The sequence below is a fragment of the Eriocheir sinensis genome, chromosome 1, assembly GCF_024679095.1.
Source record: "Eriocheir sinensis breed Jianghai 21 chromosome 1, ASM2467909v1, whole genome shotgun sequence".
NCBI lineage: Eukaryota > Metazoa > Arthropoda > Malacostraca > Decapoda > Varunidae > Eriocheir > Eriocheir sinensis.
In genome coordinates, this window is record NC_066509.1 from 5880990 (window position 1) to 5896025 (window position 15036).

The 15036-nt window shown below is 43.8% G+C and overlaps 1 protein-coding gene across 2 annotated transcripts; it reads left to right on the plus strand.

Annotated features, from left to right (window-relative positions):
- Nucleotides 1–318: 318 nt before the first annotated feature.
- On the plus strand, nt 319–7685 carry LOC126984828 (facilitated trehalose transporter Tret1-2 homolog). 2 transcript variants are annotated; one of them, XM_050839048.1, is made up of 9 exons: nt 319–501; nt 1915–2026; nt 2370–2496; nt 3229–3335; nt 4140–4290; nt 4642–4804; nt 5155–5901; nt 6681–6816; nt 7193–7685. In XM_050839048.1, coding segments are annotated over exons 1-9 (1788 nt in total). In that variant the 5' UTR covers nt 319–499; the 3' UTR covers nt 7436–7685. The 2 variants fall into 2 exon arrangements, with proteins under 2 accessions (XP_050695005.1, XP_050695057.1); XM_050839100.1 differs by lacking the exon at nt 319–501 and adding an exon at nt 515–1048.
- The last annotated feature ends 7351 nt before the right edge of the window (nt 7686–15036 follow it).

Genomic DNA, 15036 nt, shown 5'->3' on the forward strand with positions numbered 1-15036 from the left:
TCCAGTCACATGAGCAAGAAAGAGGGCTCTGGCGGATCACGAGTGGGAGGTGCAAAACAGTCTCAAGAATGGGCAGGGGGTCAAGAAAGCCAGATATCGCCGGATGACGCCCTTAACTGCCAGTAGAATTCAGACAAGGTATTCATTATCATGAATACAGTACAAACTTTTAGGTGAAATACTGCATACATTAGTCGAACAACTAAAACATGTTTATTACATTGTGTCGATCCAGAACTAATCAGTCAGTCAATCAATCCATCACTCACTCAACCAAACTATTATTAAATTCCTTCATCATGCGGGAAAAGTATGGCCAGGAGGCGAGTTCAGTACACGGTAAGCAGCCCTGTATCCGCGAGGGAGGCGCTGCGTCACGGTGAGCCAGGCGCCGGGGCGGGGAACGTCAAGGAATTAATGATGCCCGGCGCTGGCCAGTGTTTAGTGTCCTGTGGTGTCTTACTCAAGACGCCGTGCCTCGTACCAGCCTCCAGGCGACATGTGTGTAAACGGTCCTGTAGAACATTCACACCGTCCGCCTACTAACGTGCACTAACACAACCCATTTATACAGTCCAGCTTCTAACAGAACCCACTTACATCAATCACAAAAAGAACACACCCATACCATCTATCCACTAACAGGAATAACATGCTATATCCATCAACAAAATATACCCGTGCCTTGTTGTTCTTGCTATTCACAACTGCCGTTACAGGAATCTACTTCTAATGTAGTCACACCGGTGAATATGCTACCTCTCACTGTTCTAATGTCGTCGTGTATGTCGTGAATTTACAACATTGTGTTTTCCTTGACCATCGCTGTTTCAACGCTACGGATCTGTACGAAGAGAGTGCGACAGAGATCAGAGACGGGAAGAGCAAATAAACAGAGCCTCGCTGAGTAACAACCAACACACTTCCGCCGCTACAGAGCCATACACTATATGGTTGCACGGGCGCGACTTAATTGAAGTCCTCCGTTCTCCGCCCTCCTCTGTCACCTCCCGTTTGATGTAGCCCTGAGAGGTAACACTGATTACAGGTGAGTATGATCCCTATTTAACAGTTGAAAAGGTGATGTTATCTGAACGGTTGCTGATTGTATTCGTTTGAAGTTTATTTCAAGTTAGTTGAAAAGAATAAAAAACATGCGAGAAAAAGAAAACACACAACTAGGCACTACTACTACTATTACTACTACTACTACTACAACTACTACTGTTACTATTAGTACTACTGCTGCTGTTACTACTACTACTACTGCCACTTACTACCACTACCACTACTACTACTACTATTACTACTACTAGTACTAGTACTACTGCTGCTGTTACTACTACTACTACTACTACTACTACTACTATTACTTTTTTTTTTTACTACTATATAAAAGATACCTCCACCCATGTTTATTTTCCCGACACATAATCATGGAGGGCTCCATAGCTTGGAGGTCATTAGCCCCAACTCTGTTCGCTAATGACTGTGGCATCCAACCATATCACTAATACTACTTAGCACTAAATCTATCCATAACACCCTATCATCTATTGCGTCTTGATCCCCCTTTCCTTCCCTACTCATGTCACTCCCGACCCACCCTAATGCCACTCTCCACCACTGTGACCCCATAGTCTACTACGTACTGCTACTACGTACTACTACTACTACTACTACTACTACTACTACTACTACTACTAATAATAATAATAATAATAATAATAACGATATTAATAATAACAATAATAATTATAATACTAATACTAATATTACTACTACTACTACTACTACTACTAATAATAATAATAATAATAATAAAAATAACAATAATAGTAATAATGATCATAAATTGGGAAGGCACATGGATCGGACCTTCACGTGTCCCCTCAAAACTAATCCTCCCGTCAGGCCGATGAACGCGATGCGCCTGAATGTGGACGACGGGCTGCCGCACCCCGCATCTCGCAGGGGCAGTAAGGCAAGCGACGAGGCCGGGCCGAGCATGAGCGAGGAAATGACGGTAAAAAGAGAAATTCGACATATTTTGTAGCTATTGGTTGTCTTTTCTTTTTTTGAATGATTTTCTGAAGGGTTTACTTCCGAATGGCATTATTCATCTCTAAACTTATTGGGTTCTAAAAGTGCTGGATATAAAAAAAAACAGCGTATCTTCTTATTTATGACGTCAATTGTATCGCACTACGCTACTGAGTGTTACGCTGGAATTCTTTGACTGACTTATGCTAACAAAGGAATGGTTCAAAATGTCATATAAAACAATCTATATAATGTCTTTGTGAAGGCTAAAAGCATGCCCGCAGGCGTAACCAAATGATGTATTGTTCATAGTCATGTCTTGACAGGAGGACATCTTCTCTGAGGACATCAGCAGCAGTAAACATGTCCATATAGAGGACATCATCGGCGTCATCCCGCTGGAAGTCTTCCCCTCCACCAGTGGCTACGACAACCCTGCATATGACATGATGGGTGAGCACATAAAAAAGGTCAGAAGCTTAATGAGGCCTCAAATGATTAGTTTAAGCGTTGCCTGTGCGCTGTATTTGTTCGAGACGTGTGTACAACAAGAACATGTTTGCACTATTAATATATATATAATGTCTTTGTGAAGGCTTGAAGCAGTAAGTAGCGGGCTTTTTTTTCATTATTTTTTTTTTTTACGCCCTTCCACTGTCTCCACTGCTGTAAACAAAAAACAAAAACAAAAAACTAGCATCCGCAACATCCGTCCTCGGCCGATACTCATCCGTTATGCTTTATTACATCCACGCGTTCCTCTCCGCGAAGTCCAAAAGAATGCAGTTGTTTGACGAAAGGCATGTAGATGATTCTGAATTTTTTAATGCCGTAATAACATAGAAGCTGCCGGCAACTGGCTCGAGTCCTTTGTGACGGAAACCAGAACTTTGTAGCTTTGAGATTGAAGTTCAGATTCCATTCAGATAGTTAGTTGGCTCATGAGACTTGATTGAAAAAAAAAAAAAAGATATTATTTATACGCTAACATAGCAGCACTAAACAACTATAAAAATGTAATGTATGGCGCACAGACATTGATTAAAGCAAAATGAATAGCGAGAAAGATATCAGAGGAAGCTTAAGAGAAAGACTGACACGAGAGATAGGCGGAGGAAACTTGGGCGGAAGGAAGGGAGCAGGATTTTAATGTACTCAGGTAACTAACTGTGTCTGCTCCCTCAGGTGACGACGACCAGAGCAAATCATCACCACCTTCACATCAACTACCAACAGCCTCCCCACTAGTAATACCTCCACTGCAACCTGTGAACTCCAGCTCCCTTTGTTTGGTGTGTGTGTGTGTGTGTGTGTGTGTTGCATAGTTTTAGCATCTATACTTTTCTACTCAGAGTGACTTTTCACACACATACGCAAAAACGCGCAAACTGAATAATTTTTGTAAAGCACCCGAGCTGTTTGAATATACCGCTTAATATTGCACTTACTATTTCTCTCGTAATAATAAAATTTTGTACTGAAATACACAACCAAAAGTGCATTTATAATTAACTCGTATTTCCTGAGAAAGTCCTCCTCTGCCAAGCTATATTACTCTCTCTTGAAATACATACTGTCATAAAAATACTACAGCCGGTGCAGATGAAAGAGGGTCAAGCATTTCTTCCAGATCACGAGTTATTCATTTTCCAACGTCACTGGTGCCTCCTTCTTCCTCCCTCCTCTCGGCTGTTTCTTCCTGTCTTTTTGCTCCTTTTATATTTCCATTTCCGTTCCACTGATATCTACAGACCCTTCCCTGTGTTTTTTTGCCATTTCTTGTGCCAGTTCTTACCACCGCTTTCTTACCCTTCTCACAGTTCGTTATATTTCCTTTCATTTCCTGGATCCCGTCCTTCACAATACTCAAGGTCCAAGTTTTCTTCCTCTCATCCCTATTTTGTCTTCTTTCTTGATTTCATTTGTTTTCCCATTTATTCTTTGTTATTTCCATGATCTATTCTCTTAACCCTTTCCGTTTCTTATCTCCGTTTCTTATCCCTTTACTTTGTCAACACTTCTACTCTCTAACGCCCGTCTAGTCCTTCCCTGAGTACTTCCTCCTCACCTCCCTACATTTCATTTCTCATACACAGGAATTTGTGATCATGGCAGCGGCTCTCAGTCAGATAAGCATAGGAGCAACAGTCACCTGGCCTCACGTCCTTCGCTCCCATTTGGCCAGTAACAGCACCAATTTTTACAACACCGAAATGCACCTCTCTAGCAACCAACTGAACCTCGCAAGTAAGTCTCGTAATTTTTTTATTAAACAGCGGTGGCAGGTGATAGATAATAAAAAAGTGAAGTGTGGACACGATAGGAATTGCCTGTCATACCCGTTTCAATATTCCTATATGCTTCGGAGGTACGTAAATGTGTGTGTGTGTGTGTGTGTGTGTGTGTGTGTGTGTGTGTGTGTGTGTGTGTGTGTGTGTGTGTGTGTGTGTGTGTGTGTGTGTGTGTGTGTGTGTGTGTGTGTGTGTGTGTGTGTGTGTGTGTGTGTGTGTGTGTGTGTGTGTGTGTGTGTGTTTGTGTGTGTGTGTGCATACCAAGCAGGTACGGCACTGTCGGTCAGTTCCATCACCACGCCCTCAGACTATCTCCTCCTGGCGGGGGTTGTGGCTGGCCTGGCGCCGTCCGGGTGGATGGTGGCCGGACTGGGTCGCAGCATCTCCCTGATCGTCGCTGCCCTCGCCGGCATTTCCTCCTGGGCTCTGAACGCCCTTGCACCCAGCGCTACTGTACTCCTCGTCGAGAGGTGAGCAGAACACTTTTTTTCACTCGTTACCCCAAAAAATCGGCATTACAAGGTTAGGTAAGTTCATGGATAGGGAGAATAGGGGATGATAAGTAGTGTATGATTTAAAGGAGCTAACCTGTGTAGGTCCACTAACCTTTTGCAGACTTCTTATGCCCTTATATTCTTATATCTAGCCCTTTATACATACATGTATGTGAGTAGTTAAGTATCTTTTCAGATTTTGTTGTATAATTTCGGATCACTTTTCTTCTTTTCCAAAAACATTTGCCTTCCTTTATAATGCAGAAATTTGAATCTCATTCAAACAAATCCTAAAATTATCCATGTAATTGTTGTCTTCCGGGCAGATTTTTAGCGGGCTTCACAGCAACGATGCTCAAGGTTTCCGTCACCACCTACGTGATGGAAGTGTCCGTCGTCTCTGACCGAGGCCTGGTGCTGGCGTACCTCCAGGTGATGGAGGTCCTGGGGTCGCTGCTGTGTCTTACTCTGAATCACTGGTTGCATTGGACTTATATTGGCTTCGCCTACCTCGGGCTGCTCGTCCTTGTGTGTAGCGCTTTCCTTTTCTTCCCGGAAAGTCCGGTGTACCTGTTGATGCAAAGGAAAGAAGAGAAAGCTCGTGGTGTGCTGCACAGGCTTCGAGCTAAGGACACTGACGTGGAGGTGGAGCTGCAATGGATTAAACGCTACGACACCAAAGAAAAAAGACAATCAGAATTTCTTTCTCTGTTTAAAAGGCCTCTCATCGACTACACTGTAACCCTCGTCGGCCTCGCTGTGCTAGCCGTGTCTTCTGGGTCGGCGATCATCACCAGCAGTATGAAACGCATGTTGCTGGCACCCAGGCCGATCATGTCGGGCAAAACGGCGATGATGACGATGGTTGGGGCCCTTGGTGCTGGCAAATTGGTTCTGGCCCACCTTACGGACCGAATGGGGCGCCGACTCTGCCTGCTGCTGTCCCTGATGCTTCTGGTGCTGGCCTACAGTGTGGTGGGCGCCATGGATTACGCGTCGGCTTCCTACCTAAACGTAGATCCACTGACTTCTACACGGGAGGCGACCGACGCCATGCAAGTCAACCAATACAGGTGACTATCGATCTAATGTTGTTTTATATACGGTTGTCTAGTAACAGATCTATATTTCCTTCACAAAAATAGCACACACAAACACTCACACATATACACCTATCCCCACCTCTCCCCCTCTCTCCCTCCTCTCCCCAACACCCAACCACACACATGCCAGAGTATCTTACTGAAGCTTAGGCATTAATGGAGATAAATGTTGCTCATCAGTAATCCCCAATATGTAAAAGAGTATGATAGCAAAAAAATCAAACATGGATGCTTCAGAGGAAACTGCAAAGAAAGTCAATTATGTAAAAGCCTTTTCCCAAAACTAATACAGTAAAAGTTCACTCCCAGGAACAGAATGCAACGATATTCCTGTCAATCGAAGTATCTCAATTCGCGGGTAACCTAACATACTCGAATCAGCCTTAGGCACATCGTTGCGAAATTCTCTCTCTCTCTCTCTCTCTCTCTCTCTCTCTCTCTCTCTCTCTCTCTCTCTCTCTCTCTCTCTCTCTCTCTCTCTCTCTCTCTCTCTCTCTCTCTCTCTCTCCCCTACAATTTCTTGCATTATTTATAGTTAACGCATCAACTCGTCTTTTTTTCACATTTTCATCTGCCTCTGCGTACTAAAAAAGCGCGCAGACTGAAGATTTGTGTTAGTGATAGCAGCTCTAGTGTTCATCTTAGTCAAGGCCTTTCCCTCGCCATCATTTCGTTGCCTCTCCATCCCTGGTAATAACGAGTGTACGGTGTAGATGTGTGTGTCAGAGCCGATCTTCGTGTCCCCGCAGCCTGATGGTCCCTATGTCCTGGGCGGTGGTTCGTGCCTGCTTCCTCGTACTCTCGGTCGTCAGCCTCGGCCTTGGCCTCGACACCGTGCCAACCATGCTCGCCGTTGAGTACTTTCCAGCGCACTTTCGTCCTCAGGTGAGTCCTCCAATGAATAGGGTAGCAGACTCAGCGGCTGTTATCACGAGTTAGAGGTTGATCGAAATTAATCCACGTTACAATTTCATCTTTTCAAGCAGAACACAGTGAGTAGCACATTCAGAAAGTGACCGTTTGGTACTGTTGTTGGTCTAAAGAAAGTCGCTGTCTCCATCTCTCTCAAGGGTACGGGTGAGATGCAAGAGAACTTACTCGCGGACTTGATTGGATTAGCAAGTAGTTTAATTTTCATCGACAATCATCCTTTTTATCTACAATCAAAGCAACTTTACTGTGAATTAAAAAAAAAACCCATTAGTTAAGGGGCCATGGGAGGGACGGGGAATTATAATGTGAAACTGATTTTATTCTGCAGGGTCTCAGCGTGTTCCTCATAGCCAGCTCGCTGCTCCAGGCTTTCTCCATGTTCCTCCAGTCCTTGATGGATGAAACACTGACTATGCCGGGCCTCTTTTGGACTCTGGCTGCTTTTGCTCTTTTGGGCATCTTCTACACCAACTTGGGGGTGTACGAGATCAATTCCAGGACCCTCAAAGCTCCAGACTTGCTCCAGTGTTTTTTTAGAGAGAACTTTTATGAGCCGCGTCCAATCACTTAGTATATGACTGAAGGGGAAGGAAAGGTTTCTTTATTGCAGGACATTCACTAGCTAGCGTAAGGTATGTGCTTAGTGCTGTTCACGGTCTTCATTCGATTCATAGTACAATTAGTACTCCAACTGTAACACGTGTCAAACCCAAACGTGATTATCAGTACCTATATCGGCCACATAAGAAGCTCACTGCTAAGGTTCTACATAGTATAGAAGAATGTACTGGTGGAATAAATAAATATGTTTATGAAGTCTGCATGACACCTCTTCAAACTTATCCTAATGATCTGAATCATGAAACTTTTCATTGGAGGGCAGATAGAGCGCTAATTCAATCTATCAGATTACCTCGGAGTTTAATTAAGGTAAAACCCATCTCTGTTTAACGTCGCACCTTTTCTCTGTCGCATTTACCGGGACAAAGGAAATGATAATCTGACCTTGATTCCTCCACGGCTACGATGCGGTGCTGGAGCAGGGCAGAAACACCATCGCCGGGAGAACATCGAAGCAGCGAAAGGATTACAGCATAGAAACTAGCGGTAAAGCGGCGCCGGGAATCAGCACCAACAGCACCATTACCGGCGGGGCTCTGGGGAGCGGTAGCGAGGCTCCTCAGCGGCCGTGGTCGGGATGCTGAAGGTTCCGGGAAGCCCCAATAACGTTCCTCATTATGCTGCTTTAAAAGTGGGTCCTGGGCCAGGCAGGTGCTCGCCGGGTGTTCCTCTCCCATCCTATAATTGCCTCGTAATTTGTTCTTTGATGAGTGGGTGGGTGATCAGTCCTCATTCCCGTGTGGGGGCCAAGGGACAGGAAGCGTAGGAGGGAAAGAAAAGGGCGGAATAGAGGTCCGGGGAAATTAGATAAGCACAGTTGTCGGTTAAAGGATGGCGAACAGGGATTAGACGCGTTGAAAAGGGGTGGAATAGAATACAAGGGAGAAGGAGTGCCAGGGGTTAGTGACGTGAAGGCGAGCAGAGTGAACGGAGAAATGTGTTGATTAGAGACCTGGTGCGGAAATATTAAAAGGACATGAAGCGGAGAAACGGTAAAGTTCTGGAAGAGAAATGGACGAGAAGTTAAAACTGAAAGTGGAGAGAGAAAGTGGGAAATCAGAGGAGTGGAGGTGGAGGAGTGGACGATGTAAAGGACGCATTAAAGCGGAAGGGAAGAGTGAAAAATGCATAGGTGGAGAAATAGAAGTGAAGTCAAGTGGTGATAGTGGAAGACTATGAGACTGTGAAGCGAGGGTAAATTGGAGAAAATATATATGTATGCATGTATGCATGTGTGTGTGTGTGTGTGTGTGTGTGTGTGTGTGTGTGTGTGTGTGTGTGTGTGTGTGTGTGTGTGTGTGTGTGTGTGTGTGTGTGTGTGTGTGTGTGTGTGTGCGTGCGTGCGTGTGTGCGTGCGTGCGTGCGTGCGTGCGTGCATGCGTGCGTGCGTGTGTGTGTGTGTGTGTGTGTGTGTGTGTGTGTGTGTGTGTGTATATATATATATATATATATATATATATATATATATATATATATATATATATATATATATATATAAATAAATAACTTGAAAAGGTGTGAAGAGAGCAATGAGTTAAAAAACATCTAAAGGTTAAAGATACCTTAATGACAATCAAGAATAAGAAATGGACGTGGGAAGGTCATATCATGCAAGGACTGATGACAGGTGGACAACGAAAGTAACAACTGACAACCCGAAAATGGCAAGAGAAGTCAGGGCAGAAAGAGGACAAGGTCCTGAGATGAAACTGGAGCATACGCGGAGGAGGGTGGAGTATTCCATATCAGACAAATAGGGAGAACGTTAGAAAGGGTCTTTGTACTACAACAAACTAGTAACAGCTGATAATTATGATAATGATGATGAAAACAATATAATCATGTGTCCTATTCAAAGCATCTAATCTTTTGGAAGAAATATCCGGTCCCATATTGTCAGAAAGGTGATATTCGTCAGCATAACAAGGAAACACCTTTTAAAAATCCTCAGCGCTAATTAGAGTGGCCAAAGGAATATTCAAGGGAAGCAGGTTCTCTGGCGCTGCCTTTTGGCGACTATCAGCGCTCGGCCACGCACGTCCCTTGCATAATCAACAGTCCGCCCTGTTTCAGATTCTTTCGTCAGGCAGAGCACGGCATGTCACAGGTTGCCCCAAGTATCCTTTAACGTGCACCTTCCCTGCCTCTACCCTGCACCGACCCAGCTCTTTGGCGTCCCTATTTCCCTTCCCCTTCCCTTACGGTCTCTTTACTATTTCCAAAGCCACTCAATAAGTATTCCCTTCCCCATGAGCTGCCCTTTAACCAGCGCGTTTTCCCTTCCCTGATCTACCCTTTCCGAGACTTTTCAAAATCTCCGACGCTGTAGCCCCTTCCCTGCCCCCTACCTCTCTCGATACCCCCCACCCCCTGGCAGCTTGAAAGGGCCTGGGACGGTTTTCCTTGTCTTTCCCTCCAGGCATCGGGTGCACGGGGCGAGCCGGGTGTTCATCATGACTGCAAACTTAGGCAATATCTTCCCTTTGAATGTCAGGCAGTGGGACATCAGAAGTTTCTCTTTCTATATCCCTCCGTGCCTTTGTCTTTGTAAGTCTCTGTCTCCAGTTGTGCCCGACTCTCTCTGTTTGTCTGTCTGTCTGTCTGTCTGTATGTATGTATGTGTCAGCGTGTGTGTCTGTCTTTTCTCTCTCTCTCTCTCTCTCTCTCTCTCTCTCTCTCTCTCTCTCTCTCTCTCTCTCTCTCTCTCTCTCTCTCTCTCTCTCTCTTTCTTTCTTTCACTGCGGAAAGCCAACAGTATCTTCAGCACCCACTTTCCAATCACACATATTCACCGCCTCCCCGCCCGCCAACCAGCCAGCCAGCCGCCCGCCGTGTCCGTGTCCATCGCGTTACAGACAATAGCTCTCATATAATGCAACAGTCCATAAAATTTACGTACCTCGAGCGCAACCTTTTCCCCAAACCGTGTTGGTAGGTGCACTTTTGCTTTTATTTACCTTGCTCCTGCACCTTACGCCTGTACTGTAATGTCTGCCTTTGTTCCCTTCCCTGCCTATCCACGGTGTTTCCAGCCTCTCTTTTCTCCCCTTCCAAGGCCAAAAGGCTCTCTCAAGGTCACTTTCCCCCCGCGGCCTAATGGTTATTCCGCTTATTAGGGTTCCGGTAAGCTGTTTCTTCACCGGGGTTCTCAAGGACGAGTAGAATGAAAATGGTGAGTTTTTATTTAAGTTTTGGTGCTTTGATTTGCTGCTCCGTTGTGGTTAGACTTTTAATTCATATTTTTTTTTAGATTTACTATTACTTTCTTTCTTTTCTCTTTCATTTTTTCCTTCTGTTTTGTTTCTTTATTTATTTTTTGTTATTATTTTAAAAGTATTCGTAAAATAATATTAATAGTGTAGTAAACAACAACAACAACAACAACAACAACAAAAACAACAAAAACAACAACAACAACAACAACAACAACAACAACAACAACAACAACAACAACAACAACAACAACAATAATAATAATAATAATAATAATAATAATAATAATAATAATAATAATAATAATAATAATAATAATAATAATAATAATAATAATAGTAATAAGAGAATGAATAAAAAAAAACGAAAGAGATGGAAAACGGGAAAGAGAACCGACATCTATAATTCCGCCGTATCATGAATGAAAAACAAATAACGTTTCTGATTTTGTGTGAAATTGAAATTAAATATCAGGCGGATGCAAATTTTACCTGCCAATTGACTTAAATGATCACCAGTATATATTTACCGATAAATCATCTGTATATGAGCTCATTCCGACGGTTACTCCATCAAACATGAACAGGTTTGTCCTCTGACCGCGTGCATGGGGGAGAGGCAAAGGCATGTACACGGCGTAACAAAAATCCCCCATGTAATAAAAAAAGAGAAAAACAATTAACTCGATGATAATAGCGACCTCAGCTTCTCCATAGTCATTAGAGAGAACGAATAAAAAGTTACGGTGAGAAGGAAATGGGGGGCGAGGGGGAAGGTGGAAGGGTGAGAGAGGGTGAGAGCAGGGGCGGTAGGATGACACAAGGCCGCGAGATAATGGGGTGAAGGGAGAGAGGCAGGAAATGAAGGTGACAGCAAAGGGGGATAGCGGCCTTAGGATATGAGATGAAGGGGACGGCAGGGGAATCTGTGCGGAGGTTAAAGTGCTGGAGGAGGAGAAAGAGGAAGGGAGGAGTGTGACCGAGCTGCAGGGAGTGAAAGGAGACAAGACGAGTAACAGAAAATGAAAGGTTTAAAGGGGAGAAGAGACGGAAAGGCGAAAATGGAGGAGTGGGACTAAGCTGTAGGGAAAGGGAGACGAGAGGGCAAAGAAGATAGTTGAGGGATGAAAGAGAGTAGCAAAAGGTAACGACAGGGCGGAAAGGGGAGGAAAAAGGGGAAGGGAGGATTGGGACAGAGCTGCAGGGAGTGAAGGGAGAAGAGAGGGTAAGAATACGAGTTAAGGGATAACAGAGAGCGGCAGAAAATGGATGGTCTGAAGGAGAGGATACGGCAAAGCGAGAAGAAAGACGTTGAGGAGGAAAACTGGAGTAGCAGGAAATGAGACTGAGCTACCTGGAGGGAGAGTTGAGCTTCGGGCGGGGAGGAGAGGGGAGGGAAGACTCACGTTAAAAAGAGTTGCCAAACGATGAATTGATCTCGGAGAAAGAAGAGTGTAGGATACATTCAGACTAAAAAAGTGGCAAAGGGTAAGATTGAGCTATAAGAGGACGGGGTAAGATAAAGTACAAAGCTGAGGAGTCAAAGTCAGCGGGAACGAAGGAGGATGGTAAGGAAGCAAAGAGAGGAGATGAGATATAGTCTAAAAGAGTGGCAGAGGATAAAATTGAGCTACAAGATGACAGAGTGAGAAAAATATAGAGCTGAGGAGTCAAGTTAGAGGCAGGAAAATGAGCGAAGGGAGATAAGGGATGCAAAGAGGGGAAAGAAGAATAACAAATGCAGAAATAAATGCGAAGAGAGGAGGAGGCAACAAGGAACGAAAACAGAGGAATACAGGTAAAAAAAAGAAGGCACTGGATGATACATAATTGAAAAGGAGCGAGACAAGATGGAGAGAGTAGGGCAACACACGTGGCGGTAAGGGGATGAAATAAATGGGCGTGATGATTTGAGGGGAGGTGAGATAGGAAAAGTGGACGGGGCTTGGGGTAGCAAAGTATGACAGAGAAAGACGCTTAATTAAAAGGGAAAAAAGAGAGAAGAGGAAAAGATAACACACACTAATGGGAATGAGAGACAACTGAAGAGGGTGAGAGGAGACTAGGTAGAAATGAATAGGTGGTAAGGGGAAGATGGCAGGGGGGTAGTAGTGTAGCAAGTGTAGTGTAGCAGGCAGGGTCGGCAGGGTAGCAACCGCGTGGAAGCAAGGGAGACGATTAACGCTGACGGCTCTTTTTTTTTTTTTTTTTTTTTTTTTTGCGTTAGCGCCGGATATTAAAACTTGAAGTGTTCTCAAACGTCATTTGGGATCATGTTTTTCCTTTCCGCCCTGATAAGTGATTGGTGTGTGTGTGTGTGTGTGTGTGTGTGTGTGTGTGTGTGTGTTTGTTTCTCTCTGTCTCAGTCTCAGTCTCTCTCTCTCTCTCTCTCTCTCTCTCTCTCTCTCTCTCTCTCTCTCTCTCTCTCTCTCTCTCTCACATCTGTCATTACTACCAGTCTCGACAGAAGTGCTCCGATATCTAATATCGTTCTTCACCGACCCCCCGCACCTTGGATCAATGATGAAATTAAAGAGGCATTAGCAGAACGCAAGAAAGCTCAAAGCATATTAAAAAATCACAGATATAACATTATTATACAGCAAAAATATAAAGAAATAAAGAAAAACGTCAAACGTCTAATAACCACATCAAAGAAAAATTACTACCACCAATAACTACACACCTGCAAAAATAACACAGCTGCAACTTGGAACACATTAAAAACTATTATTCCTAGTAAAACACAGAGCACGACCCACCCGCCCCTTGAGAACATAAGTGAAAAAGCTGAAGATTTTAATAACTTCTTTGCGAACGTCGGCCTAACCACATACGAATCAACTCAAAAATCATTAAAAATCGAAAACCGTAATCACCTTAACGAAGCTCCTAACATCCCGATCGTGCCCTCTACCCCCACCAATCTCGCACTTTTCAGACCTCAGCCAGTAGACCAAAACACAATCATCTTAACTGTAAAACAGCTTCAAAATACTAAATCGTTTGGTTGTGATAACATTTCCCTAAAGTTTATCAAAGACTCACTTGTCGCTATCATCTTCTACCTCACAACCATCATAAATGCCGTAATCGTCACAGGCATTTTTCCTGCCTCCTGGAAAAACGCTGTTGTCACCCCACTATATAAAAACGGAAACCCAGACGAAATAGGAAATTATCGTCCCATCTCTCTACTTCCAATTTTTTCAAAAATATTAGAAAAGGTAGTTGTCAATCAATTAATGTCATTCCTGGAACGTAACAAACTTCTCTCTCCGACCCAACACGGCTTTAGACCTAAACTCTCTACAGAGACAGCGCTGCAAGTCATCACCAATAAAATTTATGATAGTATAGATAACAAACAAATATCACTTTTAACACTCTGCGACCTTTCTAAGGCCTTCGACAATGTCAGCCACACCATCTTACTCCAAAAACTACAACAGCTTAATGTTGACACCTACTGGTTTGACAATTACCTCGATGACAGGTCACAGTCAGTCCGCATTAAAGACATGGAAACATGGAAACATGGACTAGCAGGCAGCAGAAAGCCTGTTGGCTCATTACTAGGCTGCCTGCGTTCAGCGATTTAATCAATCCGTTTGCCACAAACTGTTTCAGTTCACTCCGTTGCAGCAAAGTGGCGATCAATGCGTTTGAAAGAGTTGATTGTCTCTGCGCTAACCACTTCTGCAGGAAGGATGTTCCAGTGGCGAACAACTCTATTCGCGCTGTACTCTCTCAAGTAATTCAATGTCTTTCCTGTAATTAGGAGACCAGAAATGCACGGCGTATTCCAGGTGGGGCCTTACCAGCGAATTATACAAGGATAACATAACTCCCGGCGTCTTGTATTCGAAGTTCCTCGATATGAACCCAAGCATTGTATTGGCTTTCTTACAGGCGGACTTGCAGTGTTTTGTTTGTTTCAAGTCACTACAGAACGGCCTTCAGCTAAACATCAATAAGACACAATGTATCTTCCTAGGCACACGCCAACTCCTGGCACACATACCTAATAACACCACCATCAGATGTGCCGATGGCGTTATACAACCCCTCTTCCATGTTAAAAACCTTGGCTTACATCTGGATTCACACATGATCTTCGACAGACACATAAATGAAATGACTAGGAAAACAATGGGAACCTTAATTTTCATTAACAGACACAAAGATCTTTTCAACAAAGAAACACGCATAATGGTTATACAGACTTTGGTATTAAGCATCATAAAATACGGCATCACAATATAGGGGACAACAAACTCAACTTTAATAAACAAAGTGCAAAAACTACAAAACTTTGCGATAAAAGTGGCAGATGGGA